This window comes from Carcharhinus amblyrhynchos, chromosome 9, assembly GCF_965287045.1.
Source record: "Carcharhinus amblyrhynchos chromosome 9, sCarAmb.v2.hapA, whole genome shotgun sequence".
In the NCBI taxonomy this organism is placed as follows: domain Eukaryota; kingdom Metazoa; phylum Chordata; class Chondrichthyes; order Carcharhiniformes; family Carcharhinidae; genus Carcharhinus; species Carcharhinus amblyrhynchos.
Window position 1 is genome coordinate 103,380,692 of NC_137332.1, and position 22,757 is coordinate 103,403,448.

A 22,757-nucleotide genomic window follows, 5' to 3' on the forward strand; every position below is an offset into this window, starting at 1 on the left:
CTGCAGGTCGAGTGTCCTTTATCAGAAATCCTTGGCGCCGATTACATTTCAGGTGATTTTGGTTTGCAGACACCCTATATAAACCTTGTGAATAGCCTAAACCAGTTATGGTCTAAAGTAAATGATGGCTAGAAAAACAAGGTCACCAAATAACAAGGAGTACCTGTAAGCGTTTTTTTTAAAACAAGTTCACTACAAAACTCAAGGTAAACTTTGCAAATATCCTGACTTCCCATGTTCAAAGGCAATGAGGTTCAACAAAAAGTGGCTGTTTCTGGATTTAAGGATAAAAAGTACTCAATGTGTATAGATAAATTATCGCCAGAAAAGCCCATGGTCAGTTGAATGTTTATTTTTCCACGTACAAGGTGACAAGGGAATTGGGACAGAGACTCATTCCATAGGGGCATGTAGTGACTAGAGCTTGGCTGCAGTCAAAGCTGAGGTTTGAAACATAGAAAAACACAGTAGGAGCTGGAGCAGGCAATTCAGTAAGAAGTCTCACAACACCTGGAGTTTTCTGTCAGAACTCCCACTTACCTGACAAAGGAGCAGCGCTCTGAAAGCTAATGCCATTTGCTACCAAATAAACCTGTTGGACTTTAACCTGGTGTCAGAACAAAGAACAACCCAGCACGGGAAACAGGCCCTTTGGCCCAACGAGCCCACGCCGCCGCATCACCCTACACCTATTCTACCCTGCGTGTCTACGAATGGAACCCCTAACTTAGCCAGATTCAGGGGAGAATAGTGTCAATTTGGTAAACCAATCAGCCTAAGAGCACATCTTTGGGGTGTGGGAGGAAACCGGAGCGCCCGGAGGAAACCCACGCAACCACAGGGAGAATGCACAAACTCCCACAGACACAGGCCCAAATCCATGTATCTGCACAGCCAGCAGTGCTAGTCACCGAGCTGTTGCGGCACCCGTCTACCGGTCCACGATCAAGCACACACACCGACACGAAGTACTAGGCCACTCCCGGAACCTCCAAGAGCAGCCCACGCACGACCCACTGTGTGCATGCCCCTCGTCTGACAACGAGGTGGACCTCCACCTGCGGAATAAAAAGACAAAAACGTTAACTTACAAGTCTGCATTTCCGTTGTCTCCCGAGGTTCTGACCTTATTTAATAGCCCCTACTATAACCCTCCATCCTCGTTTCACTCATGTGTCTGTCTAACTGAACCTTAAACGAGTCCAACGTTCCTGCCTCCACCACCCTCCTCGGTAGCGCGTTCCATACCCCCACAACTCTCTGCGTAAAGAACCTTCCTCTCACATCCAAATTATACCTCTCCCCCCTCACCCTTAAATCATGACCTCTCGTATTTGTACCCAGTCTAGGGAGCAGTCTCTCACTATTGACTCTATCTATTCCCTTCAGTATCTTATATACCTCTATCATGTCCCCCCTCAACCTCCGTCTTTCCAAGGAGAAAAGTCCCAGTTTCTCCAACCTTTCCTCGTACCCCAGCCCCTCCATGCCAGGCAACATCCTGGTAAACCTCCTCTGAACCCTCTCCAGAGCCTCCACGTCCTTCCTCTCTGCATTATTCCTTCCAAAATGCATCACCTCGCATTTGTCAGGATTAAATTCCATCTGCCACCTATCTGCCCAATGCACCAACCTATCTATATCCTGTTGTATCACCTGACATTCCACTTCAGTACCTGCCAACCCTGCCATCTTGGTGTCATCTGCAAACTTGCTGATCACACCACCTACGCTCTCTTCCAAGTCATTTATGTATACTACAAAGAGGAGAGGTCCCAGTACTGAGCCCTGCGGCACACCACTGGTCACTGGCCTCCAGCCCGAAAAGGTCCCCTCAACAACTACCCTCTGTCTCCTATTGCCCAGCCAGTTCTCAATCCACCTAGCTACCTGACCTCATATCCCATGTGCCTTAACCTTTTCTACCAGCCTACCATGAGGGACTTTGTCAAACGCCTTACTGAAGTCCATATTGATGACATCAACGGCTCTCCCATCGTCAACCGTTTTTGTCACCTCCTCAAAGAATTCCACCAGATTCGTAAGGCAAGGCCTCCCTCTAACAAAGCCACGTTGCGTATCCCTGATCAGATCGCAACGCTCCAAATGCTCATACATCCTACCCCTAAGTATTTTTTCCATTAATTTCCCTACCACCGATGTCAAACTCACCGGTCTATAATTTCCAGGGTTATCCCTACTACCTTTTTTAAACAGCGGTACCACATTTGCTACCCTCCAGTCTTCTGGGACCTCACCTGTGTCCAAAGAAGAGACAAAGACTTGCGCCAGAGGCCCAGCAATTTCATCTTTCACCTCCCTAAGCAGCCTGGGATAAATACCATCAGGCCCCGGAGCTTTATCCGTCCTTACGCTACCTAAAAGCCCTAGCACTTCCTCCCTCGTAATAGATATTTCCTGCAACTGATCCTCAGCTCCCTCCAAGAGACCGCACGATTCCGAACCCCTCTCCTTCGTGAATACCGACGCAAAGCATTCATTCAGGAGCTCCCCCACTCCCTCCGACTCAATACATAACTCCCCACTTTTGTCCCTAAGAGGACCAATTTTCCCTCTAACTACTCTCTTGCTCCTAATATAGGAATAAAATGCCTTTGGATTTTCCTTAATCCTACCAGCCAAAGCCATTTCATGCCCTCTCTTCACCCTTCTAATTCCCCTTTTTAGCTCCCTCCTACTCTCTCTATATTCCTCCAGCGCACTCTCCGTACCCAGTTGTTTCGACCTAACATACGCCTCCCTCTTCTTCCTAACCAAGTCTTCAATACCCCCTGTAATCCACGGCTCTCTAATCCTACCTTTCCCATCCTTCCGCTTAACTGGAACATACCTCCCCTACAACCATTTCATTTTGCCCTTAAAAGCCTCCCACTTGCCAACCGTGGACTTTCCAGCTAACAGTCCCTCCCAGTGTCCTGCAGCTCCCTCCTAATCCTGCTATAGCTCGCCTTTCCCCAGTTCAGCACACTCCCATTCGGCCGGCACTCATCCCTTTCCATTTTTATCCTAAAGCAGATGGACTTGTCGTCACTGTTAGCCACATGTTCGCCTACCTCTACCTCAACCACCTGCCCTGGCTCATTACCCAACACTAAGTCCAGTATAGCCCCTCCCCTAGTCAGGCTAGTTACATACTGCTCTAGAGACCCTTCCAAAACACATTTCACAAACTCCTCTCCCTCTGTACCCCCAGCTCTAGGCCCCCTCCAATTCACTCCAGGTAGATTAAAGTCACCCACTACAACCACCCTATTCTTCCTGCACCTATCCAAAATGCCCCTGCAAATGCCTTCCTCCACTGACCTCGGGCTGTTGGCTGGCCTATAGTACACCCCTAGCAACGTAATCTCTCCCTTTTTATTTCTCAACTCCACCCACAGTGACTCAATCCCTATCTCTTCCATCTTGTCCTCCCTCTGCACTACTGTGATGTTCTCCTTTACTAACAGTGCCACCCCTCCACCTCTCTTCAACCCTCTTCTGTCACACCTAAAACACTTGTACCCAGGAACATTCAGCTGCCAGTCCTGCCCTTCCCATAACCACGTCTCCGTTACAGCCACCACATCTAACTGCCTCACAAACATCAAGACCCTAAGCTCATCCGTTTTCCTTGTCACACTCCTAGCACTGAAACAGACACAGTTGTGAGACTTCTTACTGTGTTTACCCCATTCCAACACCGGCATCTCCACATCAGCCAATTCAGCCCAGCTCTTCCATTCATTATGATTCTGGCTGATCATCCAACCCAGTAATCTGTTTCTACTTCCCAAACCTCCCCCTATCCCCACAAATCTTTTGATCCCTTTAGCCCCAGGTGCTATTTCGAACAACTCCTTGAAAACATACAATTTTATGGCCTCAATTGCTTTCTGTGGTAGAGAATTCCTCAGGCTTACCATTCTCTGGATGAAGAAATTTCTCCTCAACTCAGTCCTAAAAAGGTTTACCCCATTTCTTTAGACTGTGACCCCTTGTTTTGGATTCCTCCACCAGCAGGAACATACTTCCTGCATTTACCCTGTCTAGTCCTGATAGAATTTTATTGGTTACGAAACCACCTCATCTTTCTAAAGTCCAGCGAATATAATCCTAACTGACAATCTCTCCTCGCATGTCAATCACACTATTCCAGGAATCAGTCTGGTAAAGCTTTGCTGCACTCTCTCCACAGTAAGAACATCCTTCCTCAGATCAGGAGACCAAAACTGCACACAATATTCCAGATGTGGTCTCACCAAGGCCCAGTATAATTATAGCAAGCCATCCCTGCTCCTGCACTTGAATCCTCTCGCTATGAAGGGCAACATACTATTTGCCTTCTTCACCGCCTGCTGCATCTGCACGCTTAGCTTCAGCAACTGGTGCACGAGGACATCAAGGCCTCGTTGCAATTCCCCTCTATCAATTATTACCATTCAGATAATAATCTGCCTTCGGCTTTTGCTACCAAAGTGGATAACCTCACATTTATCTACTCACCCTTGTCTTAGCAGGATTGAATGGGAAATAACGACTTAGAAATTATAACACTAAATGTTGATGAAGTGCAACTAAAAATCATGACAACGTGAAGCACAAGTTGTAAAGCAAATGTACACATGAAATAGCAAAAGTAGAAATTTCTGGCTCTCAACCTAAGCTGTTAGGTTCCAGTTCAAAAAGCTGAAGACTGTTCATTTAATGTGACTGCTCGACCTTACCAGAACAATACACAGTACAAATCTTCCAATCAGTGCAGTCACTGGTGGGACAGAAAATGGTGCATTTACCCAGTTACATTTAAAAAAGGCCAAACTTCCCAACACAGCATCCAGACCAAATTTCTCAGCACAGAAAGTCATAGAGACCTGAGAAAAGGATCCATGTACAAGGCACACCCCTTTTTATGGAATCAAATACTGTGTTCTATTTGGAAGCCATGACATGGAGATGCTGGTGTTGGACTGGGGTAAGCACAGAAAAAATCTCAACACCAGGTTAAAGTCCAACAGATTTATTTGGTAGCACAAGCCACAAGCTTCGAGAGCGCTGCTCCTTCATCAGGTAGTGGGAGACTCCTGGTGTTGAGAGACTTCTTATCTGGTGCTTTAACCTGGTGTTGAGAGACTTCTTACTGTTCTATTTGGAAGCCCAGTCTTTTAATGAATGAACGAGTGAGTGTGGGAATGAATGAATGAGTGATTGGGTGAAAGAGCACCATTGGCTGACAATCAACAAAATATTCCCACTGACAGAGATCCTGCAAGAACAAAAAGACCAACACAGTCATCTGAAATCCCACAGCCCTGGCTGGAACACACCCTATACCTTAAACTGCTAAAGAAACCCACCGCCAGGTTGACTGCATGCATCACCAACTGCAACCTGGCAACTGACCCCACATTATGACGTGCCAGATTTCAACCTTCTGTGGAAGGTCCAGACAACACTCAATCATTTGAAGACAGGCCAGGAAAGATGTGGCCACTTGTGCCGCATGAGAAACAGCTCAAATTATGACTATGGCCAAAGTAAAAATCAGTGTCAACACACTGAACTTCTGTCATGACGGATCCATTTCTGGGGACATTAAACCATTCACACAGGGTCATCTGATTGTTAACCTCAAAATCTTTAATTTCTTTGCGAAGTGCCAACTCCGAATCATAAAGAGAACAAACAATTTGGGTGACCTAACTGGCCTCTTCCAGATGACACATAGACTTGTAGCTTGCAACTTACAGGGAACATTGTTCATGATGACAACCGTAACATTTAACAGAACACACTCAACAAGATTTCACAGGTACAGAGTATTTATCCACAGAAGTTACTACCATCCTTGTACTTAAAGAAAAATGTTAATGGTTTAACCAAAAGCCTACCAAATTTTATTAAAATATTCCAGGGGAAAGCTACTAGAGAACACAGTAGTTTGATAACAGAAGGTTGCTAAGTGCCAACAATAATGCAACACAATCCCTGGCTAGCCTAAGGCCTTTCTAATCATTAGATGTCATCACCACCAGGAGATGATAATCTGTTGCTGCGTCTAATAATTATAGAATGAGATTGACAGTAAATCATGATGATGTAGAGCCAAATATGTTTGGCACACACAGAAGGTGTGAAGCAACACATCAGCTCCCAAAATAAAGGCTAACCTGAACGCTTGCTTTAGATAAGAGCTTAGTTTTGCTTTTAGATCATAAGCATCTCGTACCGAATAATTCAATCTTACAGATGACACGAGGACAGCGAAGTACAAAAAGAACCACCCTGTGGGCAACAAAATGGCACCACTAGACCAAAATCATCCCTCTCCTCCACTCCAACAGTGCTGCTTCGTTTCAGATACAACCGAGAAAGCTTAAAAAAGTGTCATTAGTTCTTACCTGTTTCTTGAGTTTCTTTTTCTCCTTTTTACTCATATTAGCATACTTGTCATCTGCTGCCTTCTCCTTCTCTGTCTTTTCGTCCACTTCCATTTCATTGTCCCCCTCTTCACTCTGCATTATTAGGGAGTACAAAAATATTATTCCTCTTGTTTCAGCAGACAGATTCAATTTGAGGTTAAAACAATTTCACATTTTGTACCAAGTTCACCAATCACCCTTCTGTCTGAGCTCAGTTCAAACAGAGGTGAAAGCACACCTGGCCCAAGTCCGCAGACAACATTTTTTGGTCAAATGAGAGAAAGCCTCCAGCTGCTCAGCAATCCTCCAGTTTCTGTAGTACACAATTCCTCTCTTTAAATATGAAGCAAAGTCTAATTTGCTTAGGCGCATTTGACAGGGTTAAGGCCTAGAAACTCCCAAATGTGTAGGATACTTGCTGGAGTTCAACTATAACAACCACAAAGCATACCTGCACGAGCAAGATAAGCTTCCCATTGCTTGTCTAGCCAGAGCCACCTTGGCTTACAGTTCTGTGTAGAATGGGTCTTTTTAAAAAAAAATCTCATGGGATGAGCACATCGCTGGTAAGTGCCCAAGAATCCTTCGGAAGGTGAATGCAAGGTGCCGCCTTGAACTTCACACAATACACCCACAGTGCTGTTAAGGAGTTCCAGAATTTTGATCCAGCAGAGAAAGAATGGCAATATTGTACCAAGTCAGACGGTGTGCAGCCTGGGGAGGGGGCAGGGGTTAATAGTAACTCCCACAATGTTGATGGTGGGTGATTCAGCAATGGTAATGCCATTGAGTGTCAAGGAGAGGTGGTTAGACTGTGTCTTATTGGAGATGGTCTTTGCTTGGCACACAAGTGGCAAGTAATATTTGCACCACATATTAGTCCAATCCTGACATTGTATAGACCTTGCTGCATATAGACATGACTGCTTCAGTATCCAAGGAGTTGTGGATGGTACATCAACAAGAATTCCTGGTTCTGAAGGCACAGTCATTTGATTGAGCAGCTGAAGCTGGTTGAGCCTGAGAAACTCAGTGGCGTTTGGGGCAGGAGATGACTGGCTTCCAACGATCATAACTATGTTCCTTTGTGTTAAGCATGACTCCAACTAGTGGAGAGTTTTTCTCCTGATTGCCAGTGACTTGATTTTGTTAGGGCTCCTTGATGTCACACTTGGTTAATTCCTGCCTCGATGTTAACAGCAGTCACGCTTGCATCACCTCTTTTCTCCATGTTTAACCAAAGCTTCTAATGAGGTCAGGATTAGAGCTCTGGTGGAACCCAAACTGAACATGTTTGGCAGCACAACTAAATAGCACCGCTGACTTCACTTTCCATGACTTTACTGATGATTGAGAGCAAACAGATGGGGTGATAATTGGCTGGATTGGATATGTTCTTTTTTTGTGTGGATAGACAAACCTGAGCAACTTTCCATTATGTGGGTATGCCGGCGTTGGACTGGCGTAAACACAGTAAAAAGTCTGACAACACCAGGTTTTAGTCCAACCTATTTATTTGATAATATACTCACAAGCTTTCGGGGTTAGCCCCTTCGTCAGGTGGATGGAGAGTTCTGGCCTCAGACAGAACATATAAAGCACAGACAGTTTAGAGATTACTGATTAGAATGCGAATCCTTACACCTAACCTGCTGTTCAAGACCTGAAGTGGCTGATAATGTGAGTGGAAGGAGCACTGATCACAGGTTAAAGAGATGTGTATTGTCTCCAGACAGTACAGTAAGTGAGGTTTTGCCAACCCAGGCAAGTCACGGGGGTTACAGATAGTGTGACATGAACCCAAGATCCCTGTTGAGACCGTCCTCATGTGTGCGGAGCTTGGCTATCAGTCTCTGTTCAGCGACTCTGCGCTGTCGTGTGTCGTGAAGGCCGCCTTGGAGAACGCTTACCCAAAGGTCAGAGGCTGAATGCCCATGAAGCATTTGGAACCATTTTTAGTTAAAAGTATAAAGTGAATGATCCACCTTGACAGCCTCCTAAAGGCCCAAGCATCACAGGTGCAAATCTTCAGTCAGTTGCTTTTTTAAAATTCATTTGTGGGATGCTGGCATTGCTGACTGGCCAGCATTTATTGCCCATCCCTAATTGCCTGAGGGCAGTTGAGAGTCAACCACATTACTGTGGCTCTGGAGTCACGTAGGCCAGACCAGGTAAGAACAGAGATTTCATTCCCTAAAGGACATTAGTGAACCAGATGTTTTTTTTCTGACAATTGACGATGGTTTCAGGGTCATCAGAAGATTCTTAATTCCAGGTATTTTTTCTTGGAATCAAATTCCATCATCTGCCCCAACCGGGTCCCCAGAACATTAGCTGAGTTCCTGGATTAATAGTCCAGTGGTAATACCACTGGCCATCACCTCTCTACATTATTAAGTATTATTAAGAAATGGCTGAAGACACTGAATACAGCAAAGGCTATGGGCCCAGCTGTAGTCCTAAAGACTGCCCCAGCCATGCTGTTCCATACATCTAACTGGCAATGGAAAGTTGGTAAAAAGTCTGACAACACCAGGTTTTAGTCCAACCTACTTATTTGATAATACTCACAAGCTTTCGGGCGTGACCACGGGCATTCAGCCTCTGACCTTCGGGTAAGCGTTCTCCAAGGCGGCCTTCACGACACACAACAGTGCAGAGTCGCTGAACAGAGACTGATAGCCAAGTTCTGCACACACGAGGATGGTCTCAACAGGGATCTTGGGTTCATGTCGCACTATCTGTAACCCCCGTGACTTGCCTGGGTTGGCAAAACCTCACTTACTGTACTGTCTGGAGACAATACACATCTCTTTAACCTGTGATCAGTGCTCCTTCCACTCACATTATCAGCCACTTCAGGTCTTGAACAGCAGGTTAGGTGTAAGGATTCGCATTCTAATCAGTAATCTCTAAACTGTCTGTGCTTTATATGTTCTGTCTGAGGCCAGAACTCTCCATTCACCTGACGAAGGGGCTAACCCCGAAAGCTTGTGAGTATATTATCAAATAAATAGGTTGGACTAAAACCTGGTGTTGTCAGACTTTTTACCAACTTTCCATTGCCAGTTAGATGTATGGAACAGCATGGCTGGGGCAGTCTTTAGGACTACAGCCGGACCCATAGCCTTTGCTGTATTCAGTGTCTTCAGCCATTTCTTAATAATACTTAATAATGTAGGGAGGTGATGGCCAGTGGTATTACCACTGGACTATTAATCCAGGAACTCAGCTAATGTTCTGGGGACCCGGTTGGGGCAGATGATGGAATTTGATTCCAAGAAAAAATACCTGGAATTAAGAATCTTCTGATGACCCTGAAACCATCGTCAATTGTCAGAAAAAAAACATCTGGTTCACTAATGTCCTTTAGGGAATGAAATCTCTGTTCTTACCTGGTCTGGCCTACGTGACTCCAGAGCCACAGTAATGTGGTTGACTCTCAACTGCCCTCAGGCAACTAGGGAAGGGCAATAAATGCTGGCCAGTCAGCAATGCCAGCATCCCACAAATGAATTTTAAAAAAGCAACTGACTGAAGATTTGCACCTGTGATGCTTGGGCCTTTAGGAGGCTGTCAAGGTGGATCATTCACTTTATACTTTTAACTAAAAATGGTTCCAAATGCTTCAACCTAGTCCTTGGCACTAATGTGCTGGACTTCCCAATCATAGAGGATGGGGATATCTGTGGTCCCTCCACCATTAATGACTGGACTAGATGTGGCAATGCTCAGAGTTTTGATCTGTTGGTTGTGGGCATCATTTAGCATGGCGTCCGTTCCAGTTTCTGTTGTTTAGCATGCACATAATTCCTGTGTATTAACTTCACCAGGTTGGCACCTCATTTTTTAGGTATGCCTGGTGCTGCTCTTGGCATGCTCTCATTCATAGATTTAACCAGGCTTAACCTTTTGGCTCAACAGTAATGGCAGAGTGAGGAGAATGGTGGGTTATTAGGTTATAGGTCTTGATTGTATAAAATCCTGCTGCTTATGATGCCCCAGAGCCACTCATACCTATGCAGTTTTTTGAGCTGCCATATCATTTGACCCATAAAGACTCCATTTGACTCCTTCCAAAGAGCAATAACTAGCTGATGAAAGTAGAAATTATTTTGTTTATCACAATGGTAATACCACACAACATGAAGACAGTTTTCTTCTCCACAAGAACATAAGAAATAGGAGGAGTAGGCCATCTAGCCCTTCGAGCCTGCCCCGCCATTCAATAAGATCATGGCTGATCTGTCGTGGCTCAGTTCCACATTCCCGCCCTCTCCCCCATAACCCTTAATCCCCTCTCTTATCAAAAACCCATCAACCCGCGTCTTAAAAATATTTAGCGAGGTAGCCTCCACCACTTCAATGGGCAGAGAATTCCAGAGATTCACCACCCTTTGAGTGAAGAAGTTCTTCCTCAATTCCATTCTAAACCGCCCCCCCCTTTATCTTGAGGCTGTGCCCCCTAGTCCTACTGTCCTCTGAGCGGGAAGAGTCTCTCCACCTCTATCCTATCCATCCCATTCATCATCTTATACGTCTCAACAAGAACTGTGGTTATGCTACTAATACTGTCAAGGAGAGATGCATGTGGAACAGATAGAATGAGCATGGGAAGGAAATGCAGGGCGAGGTCAAATTAGAAACGAAAAGAGAAAATGCTGGAAAATCTCAGATTCCAGCATCTGCAGTAACTTGCTTTTATCCAGAGGTCAAATTAGATTTCCCCTCTTGTTGGCTCCCTCGCTTGTTTTGCAGACCTGTACGGCAGATATGTCTTTCAGAACGTAGTCATAGTGCTACCAAGACACTCCTAGAGATGGACGATGAAGTCCCTAACTAGAGTACTTCATGTGCTTTTGCTGCCCTCAGTGCTTCAAGTGGTGTCCAACATGGGGAAATACTGAATCATCAACTGATTGGAGGCAGGAGGTGGCCAATCAGCAGCTGATCTTCCTTGCCCATGTTTGACCTGATGCCACGAGACTTCTTGGAGCCCTACAGTGAAATGTTGAGGGCTCCGAGGGCAACTCTGACTGACTGTATACTGCCACGCTGCTGCCTTTGCCAGTAGCAATGGAGGTATTTGAAACATTGGGCATAAGAATGATTCTTTGAGTATGACTACTTCAAACTGTTGCTTGAATAATCTGCAGGACAGCTCTCCTAATTTTGGCACAACTCTTGAGATATGAGTAACGTTAATAATGGATAACTGCGCAGAGTATGCAGTTATCATCTCTAGAACCTAGACCAATGACAGGTGATGGGTCTGGTTTGATTCCTTTTTGACTTCTTTGCAGCAATTTGTTCAAAGAGCAGCTTGATGGGTCCCAGAGAGCAATTAAGAGTCTATTCCTAATGGACGTGAGGTAGCAATGCAATAGCTTCATTACTGAGCCAGTTTAATTCCAGATTTAGTAGTTAATTGAATCTAAATTCCACTACCTGCCGTGGTGGGATTTGAACACATCCCCAAAGCATTAGTCTGGGCCTTCTGATCCAATAACACTACCACTACACCATCTGTTGCCCTTTTAGGCCACATTACTAAGCCAGGCTATTTGGTCAATCAGAATTAAGGCAGCTACCAATAAGGGCAAACTAAATACAACCTTTCATTACCATATCATTTGAACCATAAAGACTCCATTTGACTCCTTCCAAAGAGCAATAACTAGCTGATGAAAGTAGAAATAGCAACTTTAAAATGTAAAATATTTGGCATGGAACTTTACACTCCAAAACATGTTTCAGAGATTTAAATGCACAACCTCTTTTCCTCACCCCCTTCTAGCCATTAAGTCTCAAGTGTAAAGACTTGAACCAACCACTTATTCCAACTCATAGCATTTCCCATTCCTCCGTCCGGCTGGTGCAGATGCAGCAGGGCTTCTTATACTCCCCTACCTTGCTAAAACTCACCCACTTTCAAAAGCCTTCTTGAAAGTGGCTATTCCATAAGTTCCATCAGCTTTTCCAACCAGCTGGCTGCAATACCCATTTACCCAAACTTGTGGATCTCATTGGAACAATTCACTATATTGAAGCACAAGCTCATTACTGCTGCCAGAAATGATCCAATTCTATGGAATCAAGACAGATGTTAACCAAATGCAAACAACATACAAGCAGCAAGAAATCAGAATACAACAGCCGAGAGATTAGGATGGCCGGTGGCACAGTGGTTAGCACTGCTGCCTCTCAGCACTAGGGGCCCAGGTTCCATTCCCGGTTTGAGTCACTGTCTGTGTGGTGTTTGCACGTTCTCCCTGTGTCTACGTGGGTTTCCTCCCCCACTCCAAAGATGTGCAAGTTAGGTGGATTGGCCGTGCTAAATTGCCCCTTAATGTCAAGCGGAACTAACTAGGGTATATGTATGCGGTTATGGGGATAGGGCATGGGTGGGATTGTGGTCAGTGCACTCAATGGGCCAAATGGCCTCATTCTGCACTGTAGGATTCTACAATTCTAAGAGGGACCACACTTTCACTCAGTCAAAATAACACCAGCACTTGGTTACCAAATCCCATTAATTTGCTAACTCACTGTTGGGATAAACAGCTCTTCCCAGCCAGGCTCCATGTACATTTTTAAGACTGTTTTTAGAGGGTTGTCAAAAATAAATTTGTCTGTGCTCACCTTGACTTTGTCTTTGCTTTCCTCATCCTCCAGATCATCCTCTATTTCTAGGGCAGCAAAGGCATTTGCAGGCTGTTTGGAAAAACAACAAGTTATCTCAATTTTGCCTTTAAATTGCCCTATATCGTCCTGCATTCAAAACAACAAAACAGCTTGGCTTATGTTCTCATGAGTCCCACCAGGCAATCTTTCTTTTATTCAAGTATATAACATGGGAGTAAGCACAAGTCTCTGATCTTCCGAGGTTCAGAAAGTGGTAACACATGGTTGAAAAATCATTCTGGTCACTTATGAAGTGAAAAAAACATTCCTCTCAAAATGCTGATTCTGGGATAATTTTCCTTGAGCACTAGCTATTTTCAACACAAAATATCCTAGCAGTCCTTTCTCACGGACACAACTGGACAGTCAGTCAGCACACTATTTGAGAACAACTAAATCCTGGCTTCACAGGAGATGTACACACATACACTTTCTAGCCGAAGAGGGGAGCCTGACCAACTTTTCCCTTTTCCTTGCCCAAGGCGTTATGGAAATACAGAAAATGGGTGCAGGAATAGGCCCTTCAAGCCTGAACCGCCATTCAATATGATCATGCACTTTCAGTAACCCACTCTGATCCCTTTAGCCACAAAACCCATGTCCAGCTCCTTCTTGAACATATCTAACAAACTGACCCCAACAGCTTTCTGTGGTAGAGAATGGGTTCTCAATTCTGAGTGAAGAAGCTCTTCCTCATCTTAGTCCTGAATGGCTTACCCCTTATTCTTAGACTGTGTGCCCTAGTCCTGCACTTTCCCAACATCGGGAACATTCTTCCCGCATCTAGCCTTTCCAGTCCCATCAGAATTTTATATGTTTCTATGAGTCCCCCCCTTATTCTTCTAAATTCCAGTGAGTACAATCCCGATTGATCCAGTGTCTCTTCATATGTCAGCCCTGTCATTCCAGGAATCAATCTGGTGAACCTCCTCTGGACTCCCTTGATAGCAAGAATGGCCTTCCTCAGACTAGGAAACCAAAACTGCACACAACATTCAAGAATGTGGCCTCAACAAGGCCCTATATAACTGCAGCAAGACATCTTTGCTCCTACACTCAAATCCTCATGCTATGAAGTTCAGGCATGCCATTAGCTTTCCTCATCATCTGCTGTACTTGCATGCCAACCTTCAGTAATTGCTCCACTGAGATACCCAGGTCACACTGTACTTCCCTTTGTATCATGCACGCTTGCTGTGTCCAGGTGAAGATGAACATACCAGAAAATGAACCTGAGCTTTCATGGTTTGTAGTTCCACGTCTGATGATGTACTTCAATATAAAATCACATACATGGCAGACTGTACAGTTATAGTCCCTCAGTTGGAACAAGTACAAAAATATTGATCACGCTCTATTTGGAAATACAAGAATTTGCCAAGAACATGTCAAACACAAAATATTGGCAAAATGCAGCAAACTCTTGAAAAGCCAAATCCCAGAGGAACCCCACTGAAATTTGGGTTAAGCAGTGCTTTGTGATAGCCACAGAGGCCCAATTTGCCACATGAATGCAACTATGTAACCCAATATGCTTACAAACGTGAGATGGGCATGTTCTCTCTGCTCAGGTCGACTTCAGCCATGTTAGCGGAGATTTGTCAATGTCTGCTTAGGCAGCCATTCCCACCCTCTCCATGCTGGTGAGCACACCAATTTGTTGAACTGTCCCAAGATGTTCTCCTTGGTTTCAAAATGGTGGACAAACTCAATGGTGGAATCTCCTACTCTGCTGCAATGTCCACTTTTAAGTTCTGGTTCTTCACTTGCTGCGTCAACTTGACCTTCTTTCCAATTGACAAACTTAGCTTTCCTGCAGGTTTCATTACACTCTCTCACATTGAGATTTCTCTGTGAAGCAATGTGAAAGGATGGCTTGTCCAGTGTTGCATATTCAAGTGTGATCAGGTTTAACTGCTCCACCCTGATTGGTTGGTGCAGTCACATGGGCCTGAGAGGAAGCAGGCCAGCTGGTGCTGCAGACGTACCTCTTGGTGAAGGATTTCTGTATTATTTTTCCTGCAAGTGCTGAACAAAAGTTTGGCTAAACCAGATTGACCACTTTGGAATTTTGGTTACTCACAGGCATCATTCCAAGGCCTCTGCTATTTTGCTGGCAGGAGTTGGTAACTTGACAAGTGGAATATTGTGTGATCCAAGTTCGACTTGTCGAGATTTTATTGTATATGTAATTTGTCAATATTAAGAATGGCTGATTATGACTTTCTCAACAAGGTGGAAGAAGTTTAGTCATAGTTTTGTACGTTTGCCTAGGTGAGCAATTAGAGTGGAGAAACCAGAATCCCCATCTTCAGCACCATCAACCTCAAATGCTCAGATTTTAGATATATCCATCAATGCCACTGCACTTCAGGATTTTTGACCATTTTGCAAAAAAGGATTTGGATAGAATTTAAGTAGAAGTGCTGCTCTTACACCAAGTTTAGCTGACAAAGTTTTGAAATGCTTTCTGCAGGAGTGGGAGGGGCAAGGTGTGTACTTAGGCCAGGTGAGTCAGTCTAAGGAATACTGTCCATCAGATCAAATGCCAGAGATACAGGTATCTCAAGAATGAATAAATAGAAAGATAAGAAACCAGCAGAGGAAGAAAAAAAATTACATAATTTCAGGAATTTTTCTTTTGGTCCCAATGTTAACAAAACAAGGGGGCAGGGCCTGGGAATGGAGAGTGGGAGACGGATAGCCAACTTATTGCCTTCTTCAGTCCCTAACACTGGCTATCATTTAAATGGCAAATGCAGTTCTAAATCACTCTGATTCACTCCAGCTGCACTCCTTCAAATTTTAAGAACATAAGAAATAGGAGCAGGAGTAGACCATCTAGCCTTCCAGCTTGCCCCACCATTCAATAAGATCACAGCTGATCGGAAGTGGATCAGTTCCACTTTCCCGCTTTCTCCCCATAACCCTTAATTCCCTTATCTATCAGAAATCTATCTACCCATGACTTAAACATATCCAACGAGGTAGCCTCCACCACTTCAATGGACAGAGAATTCCAGAGATTCACCACCCTCAGAGAAGGTGTTCCTCCTCAGCTCTGTTCTAAACTGCTCCCCCCGCTTATTTTGAGGCTGTTCCCTCTAGTTCTGGTTCCCTTTCTAAGTGGAAAGGATTTCTCTACCTCTACGCTATCTAGCCCCTTCATTATCTTGTAAGTCTCTATAAGATCCCCCCCCATCAGCCTTCTAAACTCCGAGTACAGACCCAGTCTATTCAATCTCTCCTCATAATCTAACCCCCTCATCTCCAGTATCAGCCTGGTGAACCTTCTCTTGTACTCCCTCCAAGGCCAATATATCCTTTCGCAAATAAGGGGACCAAAACTGCACACAGTACTCCAGTTGCGGCCTCACCAGTGCCCTGTACAGTTGCAGCAAGACCTTCCTGCTTTTATATTTTACTCCCCCTCGCTATAAAGACCGACATTCCATTCGCCTTCTTGATCACCTGCAGACTGGGTTTTTGCGATTCGTGCATGAGGACCCCCAGGTCCCTCTGCACAGTAGCATGCTGCAACTTTTCACCATATAAATTATATTCCATCCTACTATTATTTCTTCCAAAGTGGATAACCTCACATTTACTAACATTAGACTCCATCTGCCAGGTCCTCACCCACTCACTCAGCCTATCCAGATCTCTCTGCAGACTTTCCGCGTCCTCCACGCAATTCGCTTTTCCACTCATCTTTGTGTCAGCAGCAAATTTTGTTACCCTGCACTCAGCCCCTCCTCCAGATCACCTATGTATATCATAAACAGTTGAGGCCCCAGCACCAACCCTTGCGGTACGCCACTATTCCCCAACTGCCAACCAGAAAAGCACCTATTTATTCCAACACTCTGGCTATCCAACAGGAAGCAATCCTCAATCCACGCTAACACTCTACCCCCAGCTCCCTGTACCCTAACCTTCTGCAGCAACCTTCACAAGGCGCCTTATCGAACATCTTCTGGAAATCTAAAAAACACCACATCCACCAGTTACCCCTCTGTCTACCGCACTAGTCACATCTTCATAAAAATCCAGTAAATTCGTCAAACATGACTTCCCCTTCATGAATCCATGCTGCATATGCTTGATCAAATCATTCTTTTCTAGGTGTCCTGCTATTTCTTTTTTAATGATAGATTCTACCATTTTCCTAACTCAAATTTTCTACCTTCTGCTTTCCTTTTGCTTTTGTGTGTTTTCCTTTGGCCAGTTGCTTATCTTCCTCCTCTTCATCGTCAGAGACCGCCTGTGATAAAATCAATCCAGAAAGTCTAATTAGTTCCTGCTAAACGTGAAACTAATTTTTATTTGTTACGCCTTTGAGAGAGCAATCTCTGCTTGGTGCTCTCTGACCACCTCCCCCCGCGCCCCAGCCATTTAAGGTGGTGCCTTGCTCAGTCTCCATAATTGGCTCAAGAAGTGTTCAAGGGTGTGGGCTTCAGAAGACGACCTCATGACAATAAATCTACGCACTGATTGGGGCAAAAATCTGACTTCTAGTTCATCAACATACTTGTCATAACAGTGCCTTGTGTCGCTTTGTTTGCCAGACAACACTGCTGTTACCAGAACAGGGACTTCTGTTCTGATAAAATTGCTATTCTTTGCTGCTATTAGTGGGATGAGATCATACAGCTAGAGTGAAACTGACAGTGAATCAAACAGGACGGAAAACAACAGAAAGTGGCAATAAGGCCACTTAGTCCAGCTAGCTTGCAGTTTCTGAACTGGGTACCAAACTCAATTCTTAGCAAAACAAGCATGATTTACATTGTGGATGCTGATCCAGTTGAGTTTTTCGAAGACACATTAATGTGTGCTTCGGCATGCATCTCAAAGGATGTAGAGCACCGCCTCTTAAAGAGTGTTAAGATCATGACTGATTGGTCAAATGGTGGAACAGGCTTAAAAGGACTGAACCATTTACTTCTGTTCCTACATAACCTCAGATTTGTTTATACCTTGTTAATTATGTGTTTACCTGAAAGCTGAACACTAAGTTTTCAAAATATCAGCCTTAGTCTGTCTACCTTTTGCTTTGCTTTTGATTTTTCCATTTTTTTGTTCTTCTTACTGGACTTATCTTCATCATCATCTTCAGATTCCACCTGTGGCAGAAAACATTGAGATCCAACTAAATTTCTCATCAATTTGCATGTCTTAATTTATTTGGCCTGAGTCCAGATGATTAGATACAAAGTAAGTTAGATTATTTCTTCCATGTCAAAAGATCAGTTAACGAACGAGAAATCAGAAACTGACCAATTCTGGAATTTCCCTGATGTTCTGGGAAAATAGTTTGAATGTTTGCTGATTACCCTATTCTATCTGGAAGAACTCTGCGCACTGCAAACTGGCAGGTATCCAGCTGAATGAGGCAACAAGCAACATCTCAGGAGCAATCCAGTCAACAAACACAAGCTGGCGACCTGTGCTCTACAACACTGTGCTACCATCAACCCCTCATGCAGCTAGTGCATCATGATTACTAGAAAAAGTGCACAAAAATCCAGACCTGCCACTGGTAGAAGACATTACCCCCCAGTCAGCAAACCCCTCATCTCTAAGCAGCCAATCTGGACCAATCTTTCAAGCTGAGCAGTTCTGCTGCAGACCTGTGGAAGAACCCACAGCACAACACCAACAGTACCTCGCAGAATGAGCGCCTGGTTGAGGATCCCATGTTTTAAATCCCAGGCTTCACCAGTACAGTGAATGGGTCAAACTGAATGGGCTTCACACTTTAGGGTACCGCTGCAACAACCTCTTCTGTTGGGGTCACCGTGGCTCACCTTTGTGCAACTGTGATGAAGTATAAATCATGGTGTATATAATTAACTAGTGCCCTGACTTGTGCTCCAGTGGCAGTCCCACTACCCTACACCAGACTGATGAGAAGGCTGAAGAATTTCTAATTTGACATCTAACTGTTTGTCAGTGCACATGACAGTAGTAGTACCCTAGATTAGGGAGCCTAGCTATGGCACACCATTTGCCAACTGAAAATTACTGTTCTAATTACAGTAACAAACTGTTTACCATAATTGTAGCATTATTTCTTCATAGTAATTGGCATGATCCTTTGGGAGTTAGGAAATGAGGTCTCTTGGAGCATTCCAATATTAGCATGTGGCTTGCAGATTATCATTGCAGAGCGTAAAGAAAATGATCAGCTACAAAACAGCAACTAACTATTAAATTGCTGAATGGAAACATGGTGAACGAGGCACAAAAGTATAAATGTCAGGTGAATCTGTGATATTCTCTTGGGTAGTGACACTAATCACTTCTGTCATCTATATCTACACAGGCCAAATTTCTAATCTTACAATGGCATAATCCATTATGAGATAAACAATGGGATTCTTGTAGTCTGAACTAGATATTGCATTTTCTACACAACTTTTTTTTCAAAAGCAAACTGGGATGAGATCATACACTTATAATGGAGCACCACTGATAATGCATTAAATAGGGAGGAAAAAACCAAATGGTGGTAAAAGGGCCACTTAGCCCGAATAGCTTGCAGTTTCTGAATAGAGTGCTAAGTTTAATTCTTAGCAAACAAACATGGTTTGCAATTACTGTAAAATCCTTTAGTGGGGCAGGCCAGAGAGAATTATCCATTCTCTCCACAGATGCTGTCAGCAAGTTAACACTTCAGGTTGATAAATTTTTCTGGAAAATACTGGAGATCTGTTTCATCAGTACATTTTTCCAATTCTGGAAAAAAGATCATCAACGTGAAACATTAATGTTGCATCGTCCTCTGCAGAAGCTATCAGACCCGAGGAGTATTTCCAACTTTGTTTTTATTTTCGTTATCCCAGCAATTTCCTCATAAGCCCGTCAGTAAAACTGGCAATCTCCCCTCCCGGGGATTCGTGCTTGCAAGGGGTTAGCGTCAATTACCTACGAAACAGAAAACAGGAAAATACTTCCTGCTAGACACAATGGATTAGAAGCCTGAGATAAGACTGAAATAGGCCACGAATTGTAGCATTTCATAAGCTGGCCTTTCAATGCCTACTCCATTCAAAACTAAATCTTTTGTATAAGTGATATTAGCCTTCATTTCTTTAAACCTATCATGGTTTTAAGCACACTATGAAAATCTTTTTCAATGATCAAAAATCACAACATGATGGAAGGGTTTATACATGTCAGATTGAGCAGAAAAGACTTAAGACCTTGAAAACAGCATCAATTTATAATGAACCATAAGATTCTTCAGCTATTTGACAATTAAAATAGGACAGTTCCCATGCTCCCCAACCTCAAGGAGCTGGAGAAGTGAGACCATTGAATACGTCACCCCAGCATTCAATTACACAATGAAAATCAGCACACAGATGTCAACACATTCATGCTCTGTTCATAAACACCATTACAATCTTTATTTAAACTTCACCAGTAGCACAGGACAGGTAACGGTAACTTCTTGTTTGTCAGTACTAAATAACTTTATAGCCACAGTTTAAATTCAGATAATTAAGAGAACAGTACCTTTTGCTCTTTCACTTTTCCTCTTTCGTTTTTATTTCCTTTTTTACTTTGCCTTTTATCATCTTCATTGGGTATAGGCTAAGGTGCAGAAAGATAATACAATTAACATTAATCCAAATGGCATTGATGAAACTCAACATTTGGAACTACCACTGGCACCCACCCCTACTTAAATTCATAATCAATACACCACTCACTACAGGATTGGCGGTTGGTGACTAGTGGAGTGCCCCAGGGGTCGGTGCTGGGGCCTCAGCTATGTACCATTTATATAGATGATCTGGTGGAGGGAACCGAGTGTATGGTGTCGAAATTTGCTGATGACACCAAGATTGGTGGAACGGCAAATTGCGCAGAGGGTGTGGAGAGTCTGCAGAAGGATCTAGATAGGCTGGGCGAATGGGCCAGGAAATGGCAAATGGAATTTAATGTTGGCAAGTGCGAGGTGGTCCACTTTGGTAGGAATAATGGTAGGAAGGACTATTATTTACAGGGCGAAAAACTGCAGCAGGCGACGGTGCAGAGGGACCTCGGGGTCCTTGTGCATGAGTCGCAAAAACCCAGCCTGCAGGTGCAGCAGGTGGTCAGGAAGGCTAATGGGATGCTGGCCTTCATAGCAAGGGGGATTGAATATAAAAGTAGGGAGGTCTTGCTGCGGCTGTATAGGGCATTGGTGAGGCCGCAGCTGGAGTACTGTGTGCAGTTTTGGTCACCGCACTTATGCAAGAATATTTTGGCCTTGGAGGGAGTGCAGAGGAGGTTTACTAGGCTGATGCCAGAGTTGAGGGGGTTGAGCTATGAGGAGAGGCTGAATAAACTGGGCTTGTACTCGTTAGAGTTTAGAAGAATGAGGGGAGATCTCATTGAGACGTATAAGATGATGAATGGGATGGATAGGATAGAGGTGGAGAGGCTCTTCCCGCTCAGAAAGGACAGTAGGACTAGGGGGCACAGCCTCAAGATAAAGGGGGGGGCGGTTTAGAACGGAGTTGAGGAGGAACTTCTTCACTCAAAAGGTGGTGAATCTCTGGAATTCTCTGCCCGTTGAGGTGGTGGAGGCTGCCTCGCTAAATATTCTTAAGAAGCGGGTTGATGGGTTTTTGATAAGCGAGGGGATTAAGGGTTATGGGGAGAGGGCGGGAATGTGGAACTGAGACACGACAGATCAGCCATGATCTTATTGAATGGCGGGGCAGGCTCGAAGGGCTGGATGGCCTACTCCTGCTATTTCTTATGTTCTTATGTGTTCTCCACTTCTCTGCTGAAGATGTAGGTGCACAGTTTTACAGCGAAAGCCAAGCTCATTCCTACCCCCATCAATATTAACTTGTATGAACCTGACATCAGAGATAATCAATGGGTCAGATCAAGTCTGGTTGATTTTTACCCTCCTTAATTTAGGGGCCAATGTTATTTGGAGCACATCTTGGCTAAAAATCTATTACAGGTAGAGTACAAATTTGGGTAAGAATGGGTTATGTTGAGTGTTGCAATTGCCCACCAAATTATTGTACTCCGAGGGGTTGATTACTCCTGACCAGCATCTAGTTTTTCTCCCCTCCCCCAATTCTACTCAACTCCAATAAATCATTTTCAATTCTGAAAAAAAAAGTACACCTGAAACATTTGCCTAACTTTCCTCTTTACAGATGCTGACTGACCTGCTGTGTACAACCAATACTTTCTGCTTCAGATTAAATATTTGTTTTTATTTTCCATACCTTGACCCTGTTTAGCACCAGCGAATAAAGGAAACTTGTGACACAAAAAAACCTTACTGTCCAATCCCTTATGGTGGCACAGTGGTTAGCACTGCTGCCTCACAGCACTAGGGACTTCGGTTCAAATCTTGGATGGGTCACTGTCTGTGCGGAGTCTGCACGTTCTCCCAGTGTCTGTGTGGGTTTCCTCCCACAGTCCAAAAGATACGCTGGTTAGGTGCTAAATTCACCCTCAGTGTACCCGAACAGGCACCAGAGTGTGGCGACTAGGGGATTTTCACAGTAATTTCACTGCAGTGTAATGCAAGCCTACTTGTGACACTAATAAATAAGCTTTAAAAAACTCTTCCTCTTCCACTAACTGACTGACTAGATACCACCATTCGATTCACTTTTGAATATTGAT

General features: G+C 44.1%; 1 protein-coding gene across 2 annotated transcripts in view; it reads right to left on the reverse strand.

Annotated features, from left to right (window-relative positions):
• abcf1 (ATP-binding cassette, sub-family F (GCN20), member 1) overlaps positions 1-22,757 on the reverse strand; it is a 72,252-nt gene that overhangs the window by 34,432 nt on the left and 15,063 nt on the right. For both annotated transcript variants that reach the window (XM_080196348.1, XM_080196349.1), the window contains 5 exons: positions 20,631-20,708; positions 18,155-18,232; positions 17,293-17,370; positions 13,065-13,136; positions 6,402-6,515 (listed from right to left, as the gene is read on the reverse strand). In XM_080196348.1, the coding sequence (XP_080052474.1) occupies positions 6,402-6,515; positions 13,065-13,136; positions 17,293-17,370; positions 18,155-18,232; positions 20,631-20,708 (420 nt within the window). The remainder of the gene's footprint in view (positions 1-6,401; positions 6,516-13,064; positions 13,137-17,292; positions 17,371-18,154; positions 18,233-20,630; positions 20,709-22,757) is intronic.